Below are 21,682 nucleotides of genomic sequence, written 5' to 3'. Positions count from 1 at the left end.
CTGCTTCCCCACATTCAAAACATTTTTCCGGTTGCACCTCCACCTTGACTTTAGGTCGACGGAAGCACTGTCACTGTTTCAACTCAAGGAACATTTGATTTTATGTCACCACCAGGCAACTGAACCTCCTTAGCACAGCGACCCCCGCCATTGGAGCCTGGCTGGTCCCCATCGACCAGCTGAAGTCTTCCCTGCGTAAACTGGATATGGAGGGCACTCTGCGAGTGTGTGCGGTTATGGGCTGCATCATGACTGAAGCCCTGGAGGTCAGTGCTGTAGCTACACTTTCAATCAGGTTTTCAAGGCCTCCTGTGAAGATAGTGGTTAAGTCAAAGGCCTGTGAACATTGGGGGTCATCAGAACCAGAGTTTCCATTTTCAAACCCTTGCCTCTAATTTCTTTTTTTTTTTTTGCTCAGTTGATTTCAGAGATGGTAAAGGGTATGATTTTGATACCTGATACTACAACAAATCCATTAATCCTTTGTCTTCTCCTTTTGTATAGAAAAAGAGTATCCACATCCCTTTCCGGAGCAAGTACAACAGGGGGACCAAGCGGGCGCGCTACTTGCACGAGAACCCATCCTGCCTGCTGTGCAACATCCTGCACCGCTACCTGCAGCAAGCTGACTACTCTGTAATAGAGGAGGCCACCATGGTGAGAAAAAGAGAGAAAGAGAGAGGTTTGGGGGGGGGGGGAGACTGAATGAAACATAATTGTGTCATTAAAAGTAATGGGCAATTATTGGATTCAAAAGTGGTTCATTTAATCCTGCAATAACACCCAACACGCACACTCCCCATAGGCCCTTTTAGAAGACTGCCTAACAAACACTGTAAATAAAGAGAGAGAGAGAACGAACCCAGACATCAATGAGAGGATATCATGGTGCACCCCGTTGGACAGGATGGTTTGTGCACTAAATCCACCACTCTTGTGTCCCCCAGAATGATGGCCTGCCAGCCTTGGTGACTTTGAAAAAGGGCCTGGTGGCCCTGGCCAGGCAGTGGATGAAGTTCATTGTGGTGACGCAGGGCTTCAAGGCCATTGGCCTGATGCGGCCCAACCAGCTACCCAAGCCCAAGGAGCCCTTGCAGAACCCCTCAGCCGCCGCCTTAGACCAGGTCCAGGGCCTGGACAACGGAGCAGCCCTGCAGAGTGACACCAGCGCCGACGGGGCTGAGTTTGAGTTTGACGCAGGTGGGGCCTGCGTCCAACTCAAATTAGGCCAACTATTTTTGCAGTTAACACACAGATCACCATTATGACTGTTCTCCAGTCACAGTTACTAAGTAGTGAGCACACCATGTTGCTGGTAGAGGAAGTTCATGTAAAGTCCATGCCTTCTGTATGATGCATCATTTTAGTCCTGTGTTATGTATGACCTATCATACTCATATTTGAACTGTTGTCCAGCCACAGTGAGTGAACACACCATGCTGTTGGAGGGAGCATGCAGCCGTCCTCCGCAGACGGGGGACAAATCTGGACCCGTCAGCGGAGTGGAGATCATGAGGAAGCTGTCCAAGTCTCACACACACAATGAATCTGCACTCAAAATAAAGGTGGGTGTATGTGTCACTGTTGGAACAGTGTAGGAAACAGAGAAAATATCTAGAAATAGATACCTGCCGATGTGTGCTTCACATTAATGATGTTGTCACCTACAGTTGTGAACGGCTCCCCCGTCATCGTTTGCCCTCTTAGTTTCCAACTGTTGGAATAAAGAAACAATATTAAGGAGGCAGTGGGTGTCCATTCTTCTTTAAAAACTAAGCAAAACATTTGTGTGGTTGTGTTCTCCAGGGTTCCCACCCCTACCAGTCCCTGAGTTACACCAGCGGGGACACTGCTGCCGACTCCCCGGCCCACGTCAGCCGTGCGGGTATGCCCGCCAAGGATAGCCCCCGCAAGGAGAGCCTGCTCAGCTACCTGACGGGCAGCTTCCCCAGTCTGCACAACCTGCTGGAGGGCACGCCACAGAGGAACGAGCCCTCCGCTGCTGCTGCCGGTGCCAAGAGCAGCTCCCTTACTCGCACAGGTACGCCAATTGATCATATCAACTCATTTGATTGAAGTTGTGAAACTTTCCGTGGACTGGGTAGGGTTTGGTGGAGGGGGGGGGGGGGGGGGGGGAATATGCAGGTAATATTACTATTACTGATCTGATTTGGAGCTAAACTCTGCTGCTTAATGGAGACACCATGCAGCAGAAGCAGTGCCAATAAACATGCTCCGTCACTAGTGTTTTGCGAGAAGTATATAATTTTCTGCATTGTAGGCTATGTTAAGCAAGATCCAGCAATGCACCCTGGGGAGTGTTACCACCCCAATTGAGAATCCTTTTGTTTTCTGTTTAATGCAAATTGGACTACCAAATATAGTCACAGTTAGCAAGTAGTCACAGCTAAATAGAATGTGAATGATTATGCCCATGGGAATGATTGGCCTATATGAGTTAATTTTGTATAAACAGTTACCCGGTTAAATGTTTTACTGATTTAAATTGACATCCCTAGCCGCTCTCTCCTTGTCCTCTGCAGGAAACAGCGGCACAGACATGCTGACGGAGCACCCGCTACTGTCTGAGCCCTCCTCCGTCAGCTTCTACAACTGGATGTCCAATGCTGTGGGAAACAGGGGCGGGGGTGTCACCCAGGAGTCCCCTGTCAACCGGTCTCAGCACAACAGTCTGCAGACAGGTGGAGTGGAGAATGTTGTTGTTGTTTTTTTTAACGTTTTGTTTTTATTGGTTGTTGTTGTTGTTGTTGTTATTTCCGTCTGTCCTTTTGTGTCCACTTCTCTCAGTGTTCGACATACACACGTCCATTTCAAATGTCAACTTTCCTGTTCCGCATCTCGCTAAAAGTGAAAGCCTGTCTCTCGTTGACCCTCAGGGGGGACGTGTAACCTGCCCACCATCCCGTCAGCGTCCGACTTCAACGCGGTGCTGTCGAGCGACCAGAACACTCTGGACGGCACCCACTCGCAGCACTCCCAGCACTCCACTAGCCAAGACGAGATGGCAGACGTGGAGGAGGGCAACCAATGCCCCGCCGCTGTGCAGCTCGCAGACGCACAGGTACTCTTATGGTCCCAATTTGCATGTGCTAAAAATAATGCCATAGTCGGCCATCTTTACCTCAATACTTTTAACAGACGCAATGAGAAATAATCCAATTGGGAGTTTTTAATATTTTGAATGCGTTTGGTGTGATTCCTGGATTATCTATGCAATGCATTTTCAGACTATTTACAAAAACTCTGAGAGAGAGAATTTGAAAGCATTAATGCATGACAGGGTCTGCAAACCATCCCGGGGGGGGGGGGGGGGGGGGGGAGGGAGGGATGTCTCTAGTAGCCAGGGTAGTACAAATATTTCTCCAGGAGTTCACAACATTGCTGCTTGAATCCCTATGGCAAATCCCTCCAGCACAAGTATAACATGTCTAGTCTTGAATTAAAAGGAGAGGCAAGAGATGTCGGTCATGTTTTTTGTTTTGAAAATCCATCGGGTTGGCACATATATGTTAACCCTTGACCACCAGGCACCCCTTTCTCGGCTGTGTGATTGTCAATGATGATGAATGCATGGCTTGGAACACAATCAGATCACATATTTTATAAAATAACGATTACATACAGTACTGTGATTATATCTATTTCATTCTATTTCTCGCCTAATCGATGTCCAAATGTGGCATTTGCACTGTTTGCTTCATTTTATTGTCCCCAGAGCTGAAATCGGGAAGGGGGCTATGATTCGGTCTCTGTCCATTCGTATGTCACACGATTTTTCTCCAACTTGGTCTTGCCTTACAAATTTACACTGATTGGCCCAATTTTGACGAAACTATGGTGAAAGATCCATCTTGCCATAGAGTTTGTTTAGGAGTTTCAGGTGATGCCAATTCATCATTAAAAACATCATAATCGGGTGCAATGGAGAACTGGGAGTGTAGCCTAATGTAATAGGCATATAGCCTAACAAATTTGGGAATAATATTTTCTGAATGAAGTCTGTTATGCAGCATCATTTAATACTGAAATTTGGCCTTTATCAATACAGAAACCAGAGTTGTGTAACCTAGGTTTATAGCCAGTCACATTTGTAATCACATAATTTGTCTGTGCAAATATTTTATCTTATCCTATTGTTGAAATGTGTGTTTTGAAGTAAAGGCGCCTTATATCAATAGAGTTAGTACAATAGTAGCCTAATGGCGCCCACATTTTTTTTCTGCTTTGGTCAAAGAAGGTGATCGCACCAAGAGAAAAACCCTCCCTGTGCGCAACAGGGACACAGCACTGTAAAACAGAGACAACCACAGTGTCATAGTAAAACATTTATGAATAAACATCTTGTTTACTGTACACTTGTTTTATTTACAGTGTTGGTTAGGCAGTCTTCTAAAGGGACTATGGGGAGTGTGTGTGTTGGGTGTTATTGCAGGATTCAATGTCAACGTTGCAGGACGTTTCAATTAAAGAATACAATAAATTCACCACTTTTGAATTCAATAATTGCCCATTATTTTTAATGAGACAATTATGTTTCATTCAGTCCCTTGCATTGACTGGGTGACAATCAATTGACCCCAACCTCGGGCCATATGGCACTTTCTGAGCATGTCACCCCTCTAAAAACTGAGCACTGATGTCTCTCTCTCCCCCTCTTCTCTCTCTCACCCCCCCCACCCCACCCCAGGTTGTGTTCAAGCCTTTGCTGAGTCACACAGGGATTCAGGCCCAAGACACCACTCCGCTCAGCTACAAGATGTACTTTGGAGAGCACCTCTCCTTCTCGGGCACGTTGGAGTGTCTCAGGGCAGACATTGTAGATTCTGACACGTCCAAGGAGCGAAAGAACAAAAGATCCAGAAAGTATGATTTAAAGGACATGATCAATGAGTAGCCTATGAGCTGAATGTACTTGTACAAGTACTTGTGGTGACTCTTTCCCATTTCATTTCTCTCTCTCTCACCTCCCTCCATAGGCAAGGCATGGTGAACCTCCCACCGCTGGAGTTCAAGCCGGCCCTCCTGATCGAGACGTTCAGCCTGAATGCGGTGGTGATGGAAAAGTCCACCAGTGCCCCCCAGGGGCCGGCAGCCGCACCGCTGTCCTTCCATGACCTTAACCGGCGCCACTACAACACCTTCCACTGCGACTTCACCATCTCCTGCCAGGCCATCAGCCAGCGAGTTGACATGGCCCTGGTGCGCCTCATCCACCAGTTCAGCACCATGATCGACGACATCAAGGCCACGCAGACTGACATCAAGCTCAGCCGCTACACCGCTGGCTCAGCCTCACCCACGCCCACCTTCAAGGCCCGCCCCTACCGTCACTTCCGCTCCTCAGACTTCAGCCGGAGCTCGCGGGGCAGCCTCAACGGCACCGGTAGGAGTGGGAATGCTCAAAAGAGCAAGCGGGGGGTTGCTGGTGGTGGAGGAGGAGGAGGTGGAGGAGGTGGTGGAGGGGGTCCGCCGCCCAACGGACCTCCGTCGGGGTTGGATACCTTGGGCAGGAGGGAGCCTCGGGGACGCAGCTCGCTGGGCCGTTCGGAGCGCCGCACCTCCAAGGTATCACAATCAAGCAATCCAATTTCTGTTTTTGTTGCATCAAATGCATCAAGTGCTTCAAACCAACCCCAGACAAACTTCCGAAGAGCAAGCAGAGACAATTGATAGTGTTAGTATCATGTGGGGGATGGGACCGGTAATAAGCCTGTATGTGTAGTGGTAGTTATTCTTTTTTTCAGTCAACTGCAACAGTATTACCTTTTTAACTAAATAAATAAAAGTGTATGGGTACACAATTATCTCAACATGGAGAAATGGCAACCTTATGCAGCTCTAAAAAGTGGGTTCGGCATCCTGTAGTGAAAGAGAATTTCTTATTTTTGCAATATTGTGGAAGTGGAATTATGCTATTATGCATGTGTTCTTAATGTGAGTGTCCAACGTAAGGTCAGATTTAAAAATAATACAAAAATGTTTTACCGTGTTTTGGGGGAAACTAGACATCCTTCTAAATTGAGCAACAATTCAGTTTTATCACAGTTGAGGAGGAGGAAGTTTTTTGCCATCCATAATTTAGTGTCAGTCACATATCAGCAGCATATATTGGGAGACAAGTAGTGGTCCCAAAACAGAGCCTTGTGGAACACCATAATTGCCAGTGCAATGTTCAAATGAATCACCGTTGTGTACAAATTGGTATCTGTCAGCAGACCCACATATTCCCACATGTTTCTCTGGTCTCTGTAAAACAAACTATACTGTACCGTGTAAGTGATCTGATGAGTTCAATGAATGTGTCCAGGTGTCACGGAAGGGCTCGCGGGATGTGGCAGACCACATGGCCATCCAGATGGACGACTCTGACTCCATCACAGTGTCGGAGCAGAGCGAGCCCTCAGCCGAGTGCTGGCAGAACATGTACAAGCTGCTCAACTTCTACTCCCTCATCTCCGACCCCACAGGCATTTTGGAGAAGAGCTCCCCGGAGAACTGCCTCTCAGGTAAGGCCACTGCTGTTATTAGTCTCACATAGAGTAATCTCATGTAGAGATACCTCCAAATCAAGTTGTCCTTACACCTCCTTTGGCAGTCTGTAGCAATTGTTATTAGCCGAATAATGGAATGGAGCTCTGGCTGCGTACTCATGTACTACCTGTGTAGGCACAGATTTGGTTTTAAATCCCGAAACAACGTAGAGTTTTTATCGTTTTTTAAAAAAAGCAATAGTCAGGCAATGTTCAAATTTCACATCTGTGGAACGAGGCCAACATTGCAGTGTCTGTATGTCTGTATGCACCCTGATTTCTGCTTTGCTAATGAGTTTCCTTTTCATAATGTTAATGTTTTTTATAATTTGTTTGCTTGCTTTTATTTTATATTAGTGCTTTCTAATTATGTTAGTGTTTTGCACCTGTGTGCCACCATAGTTCTCACATTCACATACTTCTTCTCTTCGTCTATCTCTCCTCTCTTTGTTCAGATGGCGGCCGCAGCCCCTCGGAGCCTCCGTGCCGGGTGATCTTTGAGAATGAGCAGCAGGACACCACCCCCAACAAGCCGGTAGCTGGGGGGCGGCGGCGCAGCCTGGTAAGCTCTGAGCCACAGCACGTCACACTCATCGTGTTCGGTATCGGCATGGTTAACCGCACCCACCTTGAGGCAGACATCGGTGGCCTGACCATGGAGGCGGAGCTGAAGAAGATCCACGGCAGCTTTACACTCAAGGAGAAGATGAAGGGTGAGAGCCGTGCTCTATAGAGTCCCTAAAAGTGCAAACCTCTGCCTATCTGGCAGGCCGGCTCAAGCAAATATATCAAATACTTTTCGACCTTGGGCTGCATAGAAGTCATCTAAACATATTTGTTTGTTTGTTTTATTAATTATATTTTGGGACATTTCTTTTTTTCACTTAACTTATCCAAAGCTCTCTTTCTTAGACATACTGCACCAGAAGATGACGGAGACGTGTGCGTCGGCCCACATAGGCGGCGTTAACATTGTGCTTCTGGAGGGTATTACGCCTGACATTCAGTGAGTACTGCACCAGCCTAGTGTGATGACATTTTTATATAATTTGTTTTATTATGGCATTAATGATTGAAGTCTTATACTGCACCTTTATGTCTTTATGGATACTTTTTTCTTTCTTCTCAAAAGACATTATGTCTCTGAATTTCCCAGTCCCTAGTTAGTTTTGCCTGTATTCATTTTCTTTTAACATTTTTTTGGGTGATTAATGATACAGAACCTAATGATTCCTAACCTTCTCTGCCATTGCATGTTATTCCATGAGCATTTATATAGTTATCTAATATTAATCCAAATGTGCATGTACATTTTTTCTGCAACACTGGAAATTCAAAACTTAGAAAGCGAAATCCTAGTCTAGTCTTTTGTCTCAGAAAATATTTCGGTGTGACTACTCATTTCTTACTTTCTCTTTTTTTATGTACTTTCCCTGGCTTTCTCTTCCATGTACTTGCATAGACTGGAGGATTTCCCTACATCTCCTACCAGCACAGCCAAACAAGAATTTCTGTATGTTGTGCTACTACTATCTCAGGGTTTTGCACCTTGACACATCATAGCAATACAATGTCACAGTAGCCTTAACGCACAGCTTCCTTTTTCTCTTGGGTCGATAGTGCCCAGTGTACAATTTATTTAACCCCTTTCCTTTACCCTGCTGTTGCCTGTATGTACCTGTTTGTCTTAGTCCCTCTTAGGTATTGACTCAATATATCATCCTAAACACTCAACAGAACCCAAATCTGGCTACACTGCCATCATTTGCCCTTTCCAAATTAAGCCCACACCCATGTGGGGACATTGGGAACAGCCAATAATGTCAGTCTTTGCCGATTTGAATTATGTTTTTCCTGTTGTCTGTTAGAAGTGGGTTGCCACCATTATGTTCGATGGCATTATTAAGTACATTTCCTTTAATGTGGTTATTGTTCTGAAATTCTGGCCAAGACGGGGGTCAATATAAGTGGCTTAAACCCGGTTAGAACTCTGTTACGACAAAGGCTAAGGTAAAAGGTTATTGTCCCTCTTGGAAGGTTTTGATCCTTGTACACCACCCTACTGCTCTATTTGAAAAGGCAGCCTAAATGTGCATCCTATGTGGGTCAGCCATATTCCTGTAGCTACTGTATATTACTCTCCTACCTTCATGTTTGGGTTAGTCTGTTGCTGTTCCTCTATCCTTTCCTCCTCTGGTTCTGTGTTCCTCCCTTTGTTTGCAGCTGATATAGGATATTAAGATACAAAAAGACCATACAGTACACAAACATTAGGGCCATATTGTAAATAAGTGTTGAATTAGTTTAATTTCACACTATGAGCTAAATGCAAGCGAGCGTTGAGGCAAGGAAGATCGGCCTCTTTATAATCAAGCAGGCCAGCCGTGTGCGACTCTGCTCCAGGTACCATACCTGAACCCTGTTTTTGTATGCACCAGTGACATGGATGCTGTTGGCTGTGAATGTGCGGAATGTGCTTGCTGTCTAACAAGTGAAAACTCCACCAAAACACATTTTGTATTATATTACATTAAATTAATGGTATCCTATACGTTTGACTTTTGATAAGTTGCATTGTTGTGAAAGAATAACTTAATTAAACTGGAGCATGAAGAGATTAGATTATAATTACTTTATTCTGAAGGAACTTCATATGTGGTGTCAGACACAAACAGGAAATAATAATCAGCACATGCAAAAAAATGCATAAAATTACATTAGAAAATATATAGTTCACATGAATTTATATTTTATATCTACATCAACCCACTAAAATAAAGTATATTTGCCTAAATGGTAACAGACAGGTTGTAATGAGTGCCGCCCTTCTCATGCAATAGACGCTGGCACAAAGCTAATGAGTCCTCTCTTGGCTCTCATGGGCAGACAGCATATCCTGGTCAAATCCAGCATATCCTTGTCAAAAAGTGGGTGGGTTGGGTCTGATATTTTTGTGTACCCATTCTTTGTATAGGTCTCTGAGGCTGATTTGAATTGAATATCCAGATTAATTTAATTGGGGACTGGACTCGACAAATGTATTGCACTTATCTGGAGTCAACTGTAGATAACAGCTGTAGTTGTAGTAATTTAAAAAAACTGTTGTCACGTTTTTTTAGCACTGACATTCATCTCTCTGTTTCAGAACGGTTGTGAAATGCAACATTGCTAAGTCACAGGCCCTCTACAGCGCCCAGCGTGGCTTGAAGACCAACAATGCTGCCGTGTTCAAAGTGGGTGCCATCATGATCAACATCCCCCAGCACCCGGCCACACTGCACAGCATGATGGTCCGCAGTTCCCACCAGCTTTCCAAGCAGATCTCAGACCTCATCCGCCAGCCGTCCAATGTGTGAGTCTGGGGAAACACAGGCCTTTCATGTCGTCATATGGAGTCACAGAAGTGTCGGGAGAAGGCCTTTGGGATGATTTTTCTATTTGGCTGAAAAACTAATTAAGATTTACACCTTTTAACTTGCCCCCTTTCCATTTTTAGGCCACCCCCTAACAGGGAGGACACCCCCACCCCTCAGCCCTCAGACAAGGCGTTGAGTGTCAACCAGACCCCGGTGGAGGCCAACGAGTTCCCCCAGCTCCCCGAGGGCCTGGAGAAGAAGCCCATCGTGCTCAAGTTCAGCGCCATGATGGACGGCATTACCATCGGTGCTGCTCTGCTGCCCTCACTCAAGGCTGAGTACAAGATGGGCCGCATGAAGAGCCATGGCATGACGGGTTAGCACGCTCCTTAAACATTATTTGTTTCTCTTTTCATTTTTTGGGCAATTCGGCATGCTTTCCTTTCAGTACAGATTTAGACTGAAAGGGGAATTTCCACACGTATAGTAGCAGTGCAAATTTCAGGGTAGAAGGGTGTATAAACTTTACCAGAGCGGTACGCTATGAAATCCATATCACAAATTGCAGAGTGTAAACAGAGACCGGTGTCAGTCAGGTGTTTGCTCAAAGATTTACTAAGCTTTCCAGGTAAGGTAAATTGAGGCATTTACTTGAATTTACTGTTAATTAGTTACCCCTCAGATTACGTTTGCTAGCAATATAAAGCTGACACCTGTCTCCAAAAATGAAGGGTGTCTCCAGTTTTGTTTACATTCTGCATTTTTTGTATCCTCCTACACCAGTTTCGCAGCTTGTTTGGACGTGCATTTGAATCCCAGTCATACAGATTAAACAACAATTTTCTCACCTCCCCCATTCTGTTTCACCACAACAACGCTGTTCACCCTCCATACAGGCGCCCAGACCAGATTCACCTTCGAGCTGCCCAACCACAAGCTGTGCTTCCAATCCAAGGTGTCCCCCGTAGACATGTCCACCATGCCCCCATCGGCCAGCCTCAACCTTCCCCCGGTCACCATGTCAGGAGAGTACATCATGGAGGACCACGAGAGCCACTCCGACCAGTGCTGGCAGGCTGACGACTTCCCCACGAAGCAGGGCAACTACCTCCAGGGAAACTACTTGCGCTGCGTGGCTGAGGTAAGGCTGTAGCGCGCATTATGAATAGGTATGGTTTTAAGTTGAAAATAATAAACAGGAGAGCATATCTTTCAAATTAAGGTATTTAATGTAGGACTGTACTTACACAGCTCTCAGTTTCAAGGTCCCATAAACTCAGATTTAGGCTTAGCTTTTCCTTAATCCCAACTACCCCAAATCCTAACCTTAACCTTAAATTGACGCAGGTTGTGCTCAGAAGGGTGCAATGTACTGGATGTTGCCTTAGAAATGCCATAAATGGAGCTGACATGATTGCTCACTCTACTCTGTCAGAGATGTGCCTGTTTTACACAGTGTGTTTCATCCCAACAGTTCCACAACATTGTGCCCGACTGAACCCAGCCCTGGAAACATGTTTTTGCATTGCATGTCGAGGTTTTGTTGGTGTCATTAATTTCCTCTCCCTATAGATCGGTTCATTTGAGCACAACCTGACCACAGACCTGCTGAACCACCTGGTGTTCCTGCAGAAGGTCTTCATGAAGGAAGTCAACGAAGTCATCCAGAAAGTCTCAGGTTTGTTCAGTAAAGCCTGGACATAGGAGATTTGCCTGGTAGTGTTTTTTCTGTTTTGGGATGACTGCTTTTTGAAGGGACACATGTCTTCTGCTTGATAATCTTTCAGGCAGCACAGGTACAGTCTGAAACTTTCATCTAAAAGTATAGAGATTTACCTGATGTTTTGTCCCTGGAAAAGATCTGAATTCACTTAATAACAGTTGCACAAAGTGTGTGGTCACTGGAAGGTCATGGAGTTTCATTTTTGTGTTTTTGCAGGTGGAGAACAGCCGATACCCCTGTGGAATGAGCATGACATATCCACAGACGCAGACAAACCCAAGATACTGCTTTACTCGCTCAGTCTGATGTTTAAGGTATTCATGCATTGAGACCTATTGTCAGTCTGTATGTCTTCACACAGTGGAATCTATTGTAGCCTAAGATGCATGCAGAGGTCATGAACTCATTCACTTAATGGGACTGTTCTCCCCAATCTCTCCATATTTCCTCTGTCATTAAATACATTTGTTTGTGTATAATAGTGTGTTACATTATTCTTTGATCCATGAAATATGTGTGTATCCCTACTGCAGGCCCTATACTGACTATGTTCAGTATTTGATCTCTGTGGGTGTGTTTGGACAACTATCTGCATACTGTTATGACGCATGAACTCGGAGATGGCAGCAAGCACACTGCACTGTAGAGTGTTATAGATTAGCAGTTACAATATGAAGGATTTTGGAAAAAAAAGTACTGTTAATAACAAAGCATATCTTAATAATAATCTGACTCCAAGTAAGTTAATTAACACTGTGCAGAGAATTGTCCATTTTGGCTTGATTAGAGCAAGAATGGTCAGGTGAGAACAAACCAAATGAGGCTTTAATAACACATAATAAATGTATACAACTATTACAAGGCAAATACATCATAGAGAAATGTTACATTTTCCCCCTCAGGAAGGGAGGGAGAGAGAGAGAGGGAAAACTCTCTTTTTGTTTTAAACAAAAGAAGAAGAAAATCAAGTCCAATTATGTTCATAGTGCTTTATCGTCAGTATTCTTATTTGTGTCTGTGTGTATATCGGCCCAGTCAGACCATCCCATTGCTGACTGAAATGTTTTTGTCTGCAGGGGATTCAGATGACAGCCACCACTCCGTCCATGAGGGCGGTGCGCTTCGAGACAGGCCTGATCGAGCTGGAGCTGTCCAACAGGATCCAGTGCAAGGCCCAGCCTGGTGGCAGCAGCAGCTACCTCAAACTGTTCGGAAAGTGCCAAGTGGACCTGAACCTCGCCCTGGGACAGATAGTCAAACATCAGGTAATACATATGGTCATATATCAGATGCCTTTTTCTAAAGCTTTTTACACAATTTTAGAATTTGGCCTATGCAGAAATCAAACCCACAACTCGCAGGGAGATGCATCAAGAGGTTCGGACCTTAGGGTTGGACTGATACATGCAGGGTTTTGAGTTTGAGTCCTGCCTGGGTTACTCAATTATTTTTCTCCCACAGGTGTACGAGGAGGCAGGTTCAGACTTCCACCAGGTGGCCTACTTCCGCACTCGCATTGGTTTGCGGAATGCCCTTCAGGAGGAGATAAGTGGCTCCTCGGACAAGGAGGCGGTCCTCATTACACTCAATCGACCAATCGTCTTTGCTCAGCCTGTGGCCTTCGACAGAGGTTAGGCCTGATTTTGCAGACTAGGTTTTGTAATTCTCTGAATCATCAACTGACAACTGCTAAACAGGTTTCAAATGTATTTAGTTTTATGAAAATAGTAGGCTAGCCTCTTAGTAGCCGGAAGATGTCTAAAAAGTTGTTGTTTTTCTGCCTGGGAGGCAGCTGTTGATTTACCCTACAATTCGACTTGTTGCCATAGGTTGTGCAAAGTTGCAAATTCTATATTTTAAGATTCACCACTATTGACAATGCTATATATTACCATGAAAGGTAAGTAGCTAAGTATGTACAGCAGGTAGGTAAATGCCAACTGCAACCTACAGCGAAACCGTTACCTGGAGGATGTTACGGCTCATTCTAACTCCCTGAGTTCTCCCTGTAGCTGTACTGTTCTGGCTCAACTACAAGGCGGCCTACGACAACTGGAACGAGCAGCGGCTGGCCCTGAACAAGGACATCCACATGGCCACCAAGGAGGTGGTGGACAAGCTGCCAGGCATCCAGCAGACCTCGGCCCAAGCCTTCAGCACCCTCTTCCTGCAGCTCACCGTCAATGACCTTGGCATCTGCCTACCCATCACCAACACCTCACAGGTAACTGTGCCAGTCTGGAATACCACCCCTCGCTACCGTAGCCACCATGGCACCAACTAACTCCATAGCCTGGAATAATGCCCAGCTAGCTACTGTTGCCACCATGGCGCCACCCAACTCCATAGCCGGAAGTAACGCCTAGCTAGCTACCGTAGCTACAATGGCACCACCCAACTTCATAATTAAGGGGCAGATAATGTGGTCCTGAATGTTCTATAAGGAAGAGTGAATTGAAGGGGTGAATTTTCTATTTGCTTTCACTTATGGAGACTCAAACCAATGGAGCATGTTGTCAAGCAGCGGTTTGCTGACACATATTGCTAGCTTAGCTTAATTTTTTAACTGAATAGATACTGCAATTTCAATTGCAAAACTTCTTAGCTATACTAAAAGTTGTTTGGTAAAACTAATTCAAGAGAGAGATTTTCCAAATGCGTGGTAGTTTTACTTGAGAGTAGCCATGACGTTTTGGGGCCTGAACTGCCTATTTTCGTCCACTGTTTTTCCAGTTGTTTTAGCCCCGCCCACTTACATGTTTTAGTACAATAAAAAAAAATTGTGTTAGGGTTACGTAAGGGTCAGGAAGTTTATAGCAGGAAGTTACAGTGCCATGTGGGTGAAAAGTTTGTTTAAAAAACAAGATCTGAACCCAAAACATTTGAATGGTCCAGAAACTTTTGTGTTCGCATTAACCATTGATGTGTGTTCATGTGAGCTAAACTCGTGATTCATTCTCAAAGCAGCGCTATGTGTGAGTAAGCATCAAATCAAATAGGCCATCTCCCTCCAATTCCAAAATAGTCATAGCTATTGGTACTAGATGGATATACAGTATCACATTTATGAGTGCCAACAAGCTTGTGGCAAAAGTGCACTAGGGAATGGTACATAAATGAATATGTATATATTATTGCTTATTATTTTTGCCTTGATAGAATAATGGTTTGTCATTACAATGACCATGCATTAGGTTCAGATCATGTGCATCCAAGGTTGATAATGTAAGTTAATTTATGGGTAAAAGTTGAATTTTATTATTGATGGTTTATTAGTGGGTGATGTGATCAAAGGTAGAATTTCAGGATTACATCCACAGTATCTATATGTACACGTCAGTGGGCTCTCCTACAAGTTAGTCACAAGTTACCATTTTATCCCTTATCTCCATAGAAAGGACATATACCAGTTATCGAGGGCATCCGCTGTGAAGCCGGGGCCAGCAGATCTGTAGGCCAGCAAAAATATGCACGAAAAGTAACCTGCAAATCTACTCCATCTCTTGTGATTGTTATACAAATATGCTTTACTTGTGACAGCCTGTCAATTATGTAATCGTTTTAATGACACATTACTTACATTAAAAGCCATCGCAGTTTAATATGACAACAACTATTATACAGTTCTGGGCCTAAAAAAGTTATATTGCATTCCTGCACTGTCGCAGGGGATGCAACTGTACAGTCAGGGGCATATTTCTGAAAGGTTTCTCGTTGCACGGGGTTCCTGTGGATTGATATGAACTTGGTGCTGTTTCACGGGGTACCTGTAGATTGATATGAAGAGGGCACTGTTGCATCACCCTGCGATTGAGTTTGTCAAATGTAATTCACAAGGGCAACAACATTTCTTATATCTTTTTTAGGCCTGGAACTTCAACACTGAATAAGCTTGAAATGGTTTTAATCTTTAAAGTGACAAAAGGGTCAACATACCAGTTTGCAGTCTTCTGACCAATAATGTCAATTGTTAAGTAATTGGCGTGATAGTAATGTTTTTAAGTCTTATAATCTTATAAGTCATTGAGTGGCATGACTCATTACAGTATATTATTGCCATGACAGCGACATGACAACTATATAACAGGCTCCATCAAACTGTGTGTACTGTAGAAACATAAATGTGTCCTTGTAAACACTAATACATTTCCAAAAACTAAGTAAGCTGGTAACACTTTATTTGAAGTTTTATGAACAGCTGTAAAGCCTCTATTAATTAAGCAATAATACATGTGTTATGACATTGTTACCATGGCTGTGATGTGGTGAAGCCTCGTGGCGTAGACCACCACAGCCATGATAAAGATGTAATAACATATCGACTTGAGTATACACCAACTAAATAGGTAACCATTTGTAAATAGTTGGCAAATAATTTATTTGTATGAATAAATATATATTCATGTGTACAGTGTAAACCATGTATATTACACAACCTGTAACCATACATACAATAAATCAAGTTGTATTAATTTATGGCAAACAAAGTATTGAACATTTATAAGCAGACCATCAAATAAAATGTTACCAGTAACACTTTTACTGTATCTACTCCCAAACACACAAGTAAAACTTCAATGTTTATTCCCTGTTCGACCTATCCTGTGCCTTCACTCTAACACCTTACCCCTCCCCATCCTCCTCTATCCCACTCCCTCCCGATAGGCCAACCACAGCATTGATGCTGACACTGGCTCCGCCCTTGTGCTCACCATTGAGAGCACGCTGATCACTGCCTGCTCGTCCGAGTCGCTGGTCAGCAAGGGCCACTTCAAGAACTTCTGCATCCGCTTCGCCGAGGGCTTCGAGACCTCCTGGGATGACTGGAAGCCCGAGATCCGCGGAGACACCGTCATGAACGCCTGTGAGTGGCATTGATGTCTAGCTAAACCAAGCATGCTCAGATAGGCAGACATTCCTGTTGCGGATAGAGTTAGGGTTGATTCAAACTCCTCCAACCATACTTTGAGTATGAGAAAGGCGGTATAGAAGTGCAAATGTTAACAATTTGTTTTGAAATCAATTATTTATTGATTTTAACACACAACAGAGAGCATAAATAGACATGCAAATGTTCATGAACAGTCATACAAACTTAAAACCATTAAACCTTATACCCAAAAGTGAGAGCACTGATATATAGACGATTAATTTAATCTCCTCACAATGTCAAATTTGCACATAATAAATTACTGGATTTGAAGGTCGATGCCAGCCAGTTTTGCTTCCTGTTTTTTCTTGAAAAGAATACTCAAAGAACAGAAGCACCAAGTGGTGATGTTAGTCTATTTTGTTAGTCTATTTTGGAAAGTAACGCCAGATATAGCTCAGAGCAATTCTCTATAAGATGTATCAGATGGTTGTTTGACTCAGTCGCAAAAATGCCAGTGAAGGGAGTTCTGAAGGTAACATTTGACTCTGGGCCCTAACTTTATAAACAGGCTAGCCACGTCACACTTTGGAACTCTCTCTTCCTCTCTCTCTCTCTCTCTCTCTCTCTCTCTCTCTGAAATGTCATATGTCACGGCACATGGGAAATCGTTTTAGGAAAAGCTAAGAAAATAGAATGTGTCTCCCAATATACACATTGACCTAAATGGCAATTTTCTGACTTGAATCATTGTACAAGAACATTGTGCAGCACCATGATGTCATATCAGCTAGGAAGAATAAGTAGGCCTCAATAAAAAGAAAGTAGAAACAAGTTCACTTTATGTAGCACCTGAGTGAAGAACAGCTTTTCATATACTACCCATAATACAGTCTACAAAAAGTTTGTGAATTCCTGTGTGGTCCCTGACACTGTGCAGTTCCCCTGTTTGATGACTGGATTTGTTTGTGTGGTGATGTCTTGTCTTGTTTTGTTTTTTTGTAGGTGTTGTCCCAGATGGCACATATGAAGTATGCTCCAGAACCACTGGCCAACTTTCTGCAGGCAAGTACTGCTGTGTTGAATGCTACTGTAGTAACAGAGGTTTAACTCTGTGTGGCATGTTGTTTACGGTAAAGTAAGGATCAACTTGTAAAATTCTTGATGAACTGCAAAACAGTCGGGAGGTGCCTTCCACGAATTGCAAATGCTCCCGGCATATCATCTGAGACCTTTGTCTATAGACTGATAGTGACTGATAGTCTATAGACTGATAGTGAGGGGTGAGGAAATCCGCCTATCGTTAGTTGTCTTCCGAATCTGGCTGTGCCTTATTGTCAACATCCGGCCAGAGATTTATTTAGATTTATAGATATTGCAATTGGATTATTCAGTCAAATGATGCTTACTTGCTATGGTACCACATCAGAAAGAAGCAAAAAAATCTGTGTTTTACACATGCAATAACAATGATTACCATGGCAATTATCTATTAAAATTCCATGTCATCCATCTTTTGGTGTACGAGCCAAATTGCCATGGTCCAGGGGACCTGTTTTTTGGCTTGTGAGTGCTAATTTTAATACTAGTTGCTGAAAATATACAACATGTCCTTTAGCATCAGTACTTGACACTCTCTCTCCCTTCTCCTCCTTTCCTATACATCTCCCGTTCCCTCTCTTTCTCCCACTCCCCCTCTCCTGCTCTCTTTCTACCTTTCTTTCCTTCTCCTTCTCCCTGTCCTTTCTACTTCTCATCCTTCTCCCTCCCTCCACCCTACAGAGAGCAGCAGTGCTGGCACCTGGACCCTGAACGTGCTATGGAAGATGTGCGGCATCGACGTCCACATGGACCCCAACATCGGCAAGCGGCTCAACGCCCTGGGCAACACGCTCACCTCGCTGACGGGCGAGGAGGATGTGGACGATATCGCAGACCTCAACTCCATCAATATGGCCGACCTGTCGGACGAGGACGAGACGGACACCATGTCTCCCACCATCCACATGGTCAGTTATTACCATCTCATGGCCTAACCTTGGTTCCCTTTCTAGAGAGAGTAGAGAGTAAGTAAGCCGTGTGCGAACCAGGTCACATGAGACAGAATTAATCTCGTGTTTCTGTAGAGTGAGGCAGCTTGATGTACAAGATCCCCCCCCTGGACAGGATGCTAGTCTGGCCTTACTCCCAATCCATCTCCTTGGTGCTAAGTGCTAAGCAGAGGGGCATCAGGTCCCATTCTTCAAGTCTTTGATATGACTCAGGGATCAAACTCCAGGGCGGACACTCAAGAGTAGAGAGTAGTACTTTATTAATCCCCAAAGGGAAATTCAGTTACAGCAGCAGATTTACAAAGGACCACATAAGAACAAACAGTGAACATAAAAACGCTACTTTTGATAAAAACAACATGTGTACAGTAGTATCATATACTTTTGATAGTTTGACTGAGTATGCACACGTACTGTGTGTGTGTGTGTGTGTGTGTGTGTGTGTGTGAGAGAGAAAGATCATAGAGAGAACATGCTCACAAGTCTGTTACCCACCACTGCTTGGATAGATATTAAATGCACTGTGAAAGTATATTGAAGTCCATGAGAATGCTCCTCAGTCTCTGGGCTGGCGCATAAGCTCTCTAAGCTACCTGAAGTTCAGGCACCAAGTTGAACCTTGGTCGTGGCACCTGTCCATCTATCCATCCCCAATAGCAGAGCCAGGAGGGAGACTGCAGCCCGAGGCTGACGTTCAGGAAGCGTTTGGTTAACCACCTCCTGGGCCTGAGCCCGGGCCCCCAGAGCCCCACGGTACCGGCTGAGTACCTAAACATCGCCGCCTCCCCCCACATCAGAGGGGGCAGAAATAGGGCTCCGAGGCCATTCTCCTGGGGATGTGTATGTAGTCGTCAACCTTTCTGATCTGATCTCTTCCCTCTTTTTGCTGGGCCCCACAATCACTTTAAAGGGACATTACGGCTCAATTGTCCCCAATTTCAAGACGGAAGATGGGATTTCCAATGCTGTGTGATGCCATTTTGTGCCTAATTTAATTGAGACAATTTGCAGAGAGCTTGTTTGAGTTCTAGCAAAATTTGAATTTGGAAAACTGGTAGGCTGCAAAATGTCGTCACTTAGCATTTGACTCTTCTTTGGTCGCCTTTCCTTTGCACGATGGTGGAAACTGGAAAGGGAAAATTAGGAGGATTCCTGTGAACATTTCGTCCTGTTGTAAATGTTCATCTGGTTCCGCTTTCTCCCAGGTGGTGTTGCATTCCATTTAGTGCCTCTCTCTACTGTGTGTAAAACATAATGACTGGTGTGAGGGTTATGCGATGATGTGATTAAGATGTGGGTTATGCGGTGACTGTGTGATGATAATCATTTTGGCATAATAATGTTTGGAAAATCTCACTTATTGGGTTCAATAAGCCAGGGTGGGGGTGTAATAGATAATCTCAGAGGTGTATTATGTGAATTCAGGGGTTTAATTAGATATGGCTGGCATAATTTTTGCGTAGTGTTGTCGAAGTATAGAGGCAAGCCATATCAGGGCTAGGGTGTAATATGAGTTCAGGAATGTTATATTTCAGGGTTGAAGTGTAATATGTGAACAATGGTGTGTAATATGTCTGGTTTGAGCTGTACTGTGGGGTGTAATATATTACGTATGGGATGCAATACTGTACGTGAATTATTGGTGTAACATGTCTACTTGGCCACACAGGAGCCCATAGACCCCAGACGTCAGATGTCGGTGGGTAACCAGGTGATGGATGTGCGAGGGCGGAAGAGGCTAGTGGACATTCGAGAGCTGAATGAGCAGGCCAAAGTCATCGACGACCTCAAGTAAGAGTTCTGTTAGATGCTATTACTGTTATCGCACATTTAGGCCTCCATTTTGCCTAAAATAACATAATAATAATATTTCAAATAGCCGGGACTGGGCAACTCAAATAAGAGTTTTGAACAGTAGCTAGCCCTTTTATGGCGTGTAATACATTCTCACAATGTTTGATAATTAATAGTAATTGATCTGCTTAAAGTGCCATGCACTACTAAACCAAACCACACAGGAACATGAATAATGAACTATTTGCACTTCAAGAATGTAATCTGGATTCAGCTCATGCGTTAACAAGGTTATAATGGAGGTGGCCATTGCTGTCTCCAATCATAAATCTTCTCTGTTCTCCTTCTCTCTCAGGAAACTGGGTGCCAGTGAGGGCACTATCAACCAGGAGATCCAGCGCTACCAGCAGCTTGAGTCTGTGGCCGTCAACGACATCAGGAGAGACGTGCGCAAGAAACTACGCCGCTCCAGCATGAGGGTGAGACGACAGGCATACGCTACCCCTTTTTCTGAAATTTAAAGACATTATAACCTAAATAAAGTTTGGAAACCCTGTTCTTATTTGTATGGAAAAGTTGTATCTCTTAACTGGTGACAGAGAATAAAAGGGACAGGGCGAAAAACAGTTAGTGTGCAAATATCCTGGAAATTCACATAAATATAAAACATTCACACAAATTCCCATTGAAATGTACCCAATTCTGAAAATACTTGGAATTTTGCAATTTACAGTGTATTGGGAAGAGGAAACATTTAGTCTTTTTTAGCTCTATACTTCAACTGTTAATTACTACTGTATGGGGTCACAGTAGAGATTCTCAGCTTTAATTCAATGTTGTTGTTTTCAGATATCAGAGTTATGATAGGAGCACCTTTCTTGTATAAATATATTGTGGTGAACAGGGGATATAACGCAATTTTAGCTGAACCTGGACACTGAACCCACGCCCTCCCTAGTAATGCGAGGGCTACCACAGTGTAAAAGACTTACTTAGCACCGCTCATAACATACTGGCTAAAATGAAAGCCTTGGAAAAAAGTTCACCCAGTATATACAGAGACTTCGGAAAGTATTCAGACCCCTTCACTTTTTCCACATTTTTTTGTGTTATAGACTCAATTTACAAATTTGCCATCAATCCACACACAATACCCCATAATGACAAAGTGAAACCACATTTTTAGAAATGTCAAAAGCAGAGTGTGCTGGAAGACCTTGTCTGTGCAAAGGATATACATTTCTGGGGCCTCAAATTTGTTTTAAGTTTATAGCAGTACTAATAGAAATGTGTATTGTAAATGACTTTTTGTGTGTGTGTTTGTATGCTGTGCTACA

The 21,682-nt window shown here is 43.9% G+C and overlaps 1 protein-coding gene across 16 annotated transcripts in view; it reads left to right on the top strand.

Moving 5' to 3' along the window:
- The window catches only part of kiaa1109 (KIAA1109), a 67,744-nt gene that overhangs the window by 26,504 nt on the left and 19,558 nt on the right, over positions 1-21,682 (top strand). For 5 of the 16 annotated variants that reach the window (XM_083683648.1, XM_083683656.1, XM_083683646.1 and 2 more), the window contains exons 40-67: positions 116-266; positions 505-657; positions 948-1,200; positions 1,417-1,565; positions 1,807-2,041; positions 2,544-2,702; positions 2,898-3,082; positions 4,709-4,884; positions 4,998-5,586; positions 6,329-6,527; positions 7,007-7,264; positions 7,464-7,557; positions 8,014-8,064; positions 9,697-9,903; positions 10,048-10,283; positions 10,804-11,048; positions 11,480-11,585; positions 11,847-11,944; positions 12,707-12,895; positions 13,092-13,260; positions 13,643-13,854; positions 15,025-15,108; positions 16,296-16,494; positions 17,506-17,565; positions 18,283-18,509; positions 19,209-19,391; positions 20,221-20,342; positions 20,701-20,824. In XM_083683648.1, coding sequence (XP_083539774.1) covers positions 116-266; positions 505-657; positions 948-1,200; positions 1,417-1,565; positions 1,807-2,041; positions 2,544-2,702; positions 2,898-3,082; positions 4,709-4,884; positions 4,998-5,586; positions 6,329-6,527; positions 7,007-7,264; positions 7,464-7,557; positions 8,014-8,064; positions 9,697-9,903; positions 10,048-10,283; positions 10,804-11,048; positions 11,480-11,585; positions 11,847-11,944; positions 12,707-12,895; positions 13,092-13,260; positions 13,643-13,854; positions 15,025-15,108; positions 16,296-16,494; positions 17,506-17,565; positions 18,283-18,509; positions 19,209-19,391; positions 20,221-20,342; positions 20,701-20,824 — 5,113 coding nt within the window. Of the gene's footprint in view, positions 1-115; positions 267-504; positions 658-947; positions 1,201-1,416; positions 1,566-1,806; positions 2,042-2,543; positions 2,703-2,897; positions 3,083-4,708; positions 4,885-4,997; positions 5,587-6,328; positions 6,528-7,006; positions 7,265-7,463; positions 7,558-8,013; positions 8,065-9,696; positions 9,904-10,047; positions 10,284-10,803; positions 11,049-11,479; positions 11,586-11,846; positions 11,945-12,706; positions 12,896-13,091; positions 13,261-13,642; positions 13,855-15,024; positions 15,109-16,295; positions 16,495-17,505; positions 17,570-18,282; positions 18,510-19,208; positions 19,392-20,220; positions 20,343-20,700; positions 20,825-21,682 lie in introns of all 16 variants that reach the window. The other 11 variants (XM_083683650.1, XM_083683649.1, XM_083683653.1 and 8 more) reach the window with 10 other exon arrangements.

This window comes from Argentina silus (genome assembly GCF_951799395.1).
Source record: "Argentina silus genome assembly, chromosome: 13".
Taxonomy (NCBI): domain Eukaryota; kingdom Metazoa; phylum Chordata; class Actinopteri; order Argentiniformes; family Argentinidae; genus Argentina; species Argentina silus.
The sequence above is the reverse complement of the archived record's forward strand: the minus strand, read 5'-3'. Positions and strand labels throughout refer to the sequence as shown.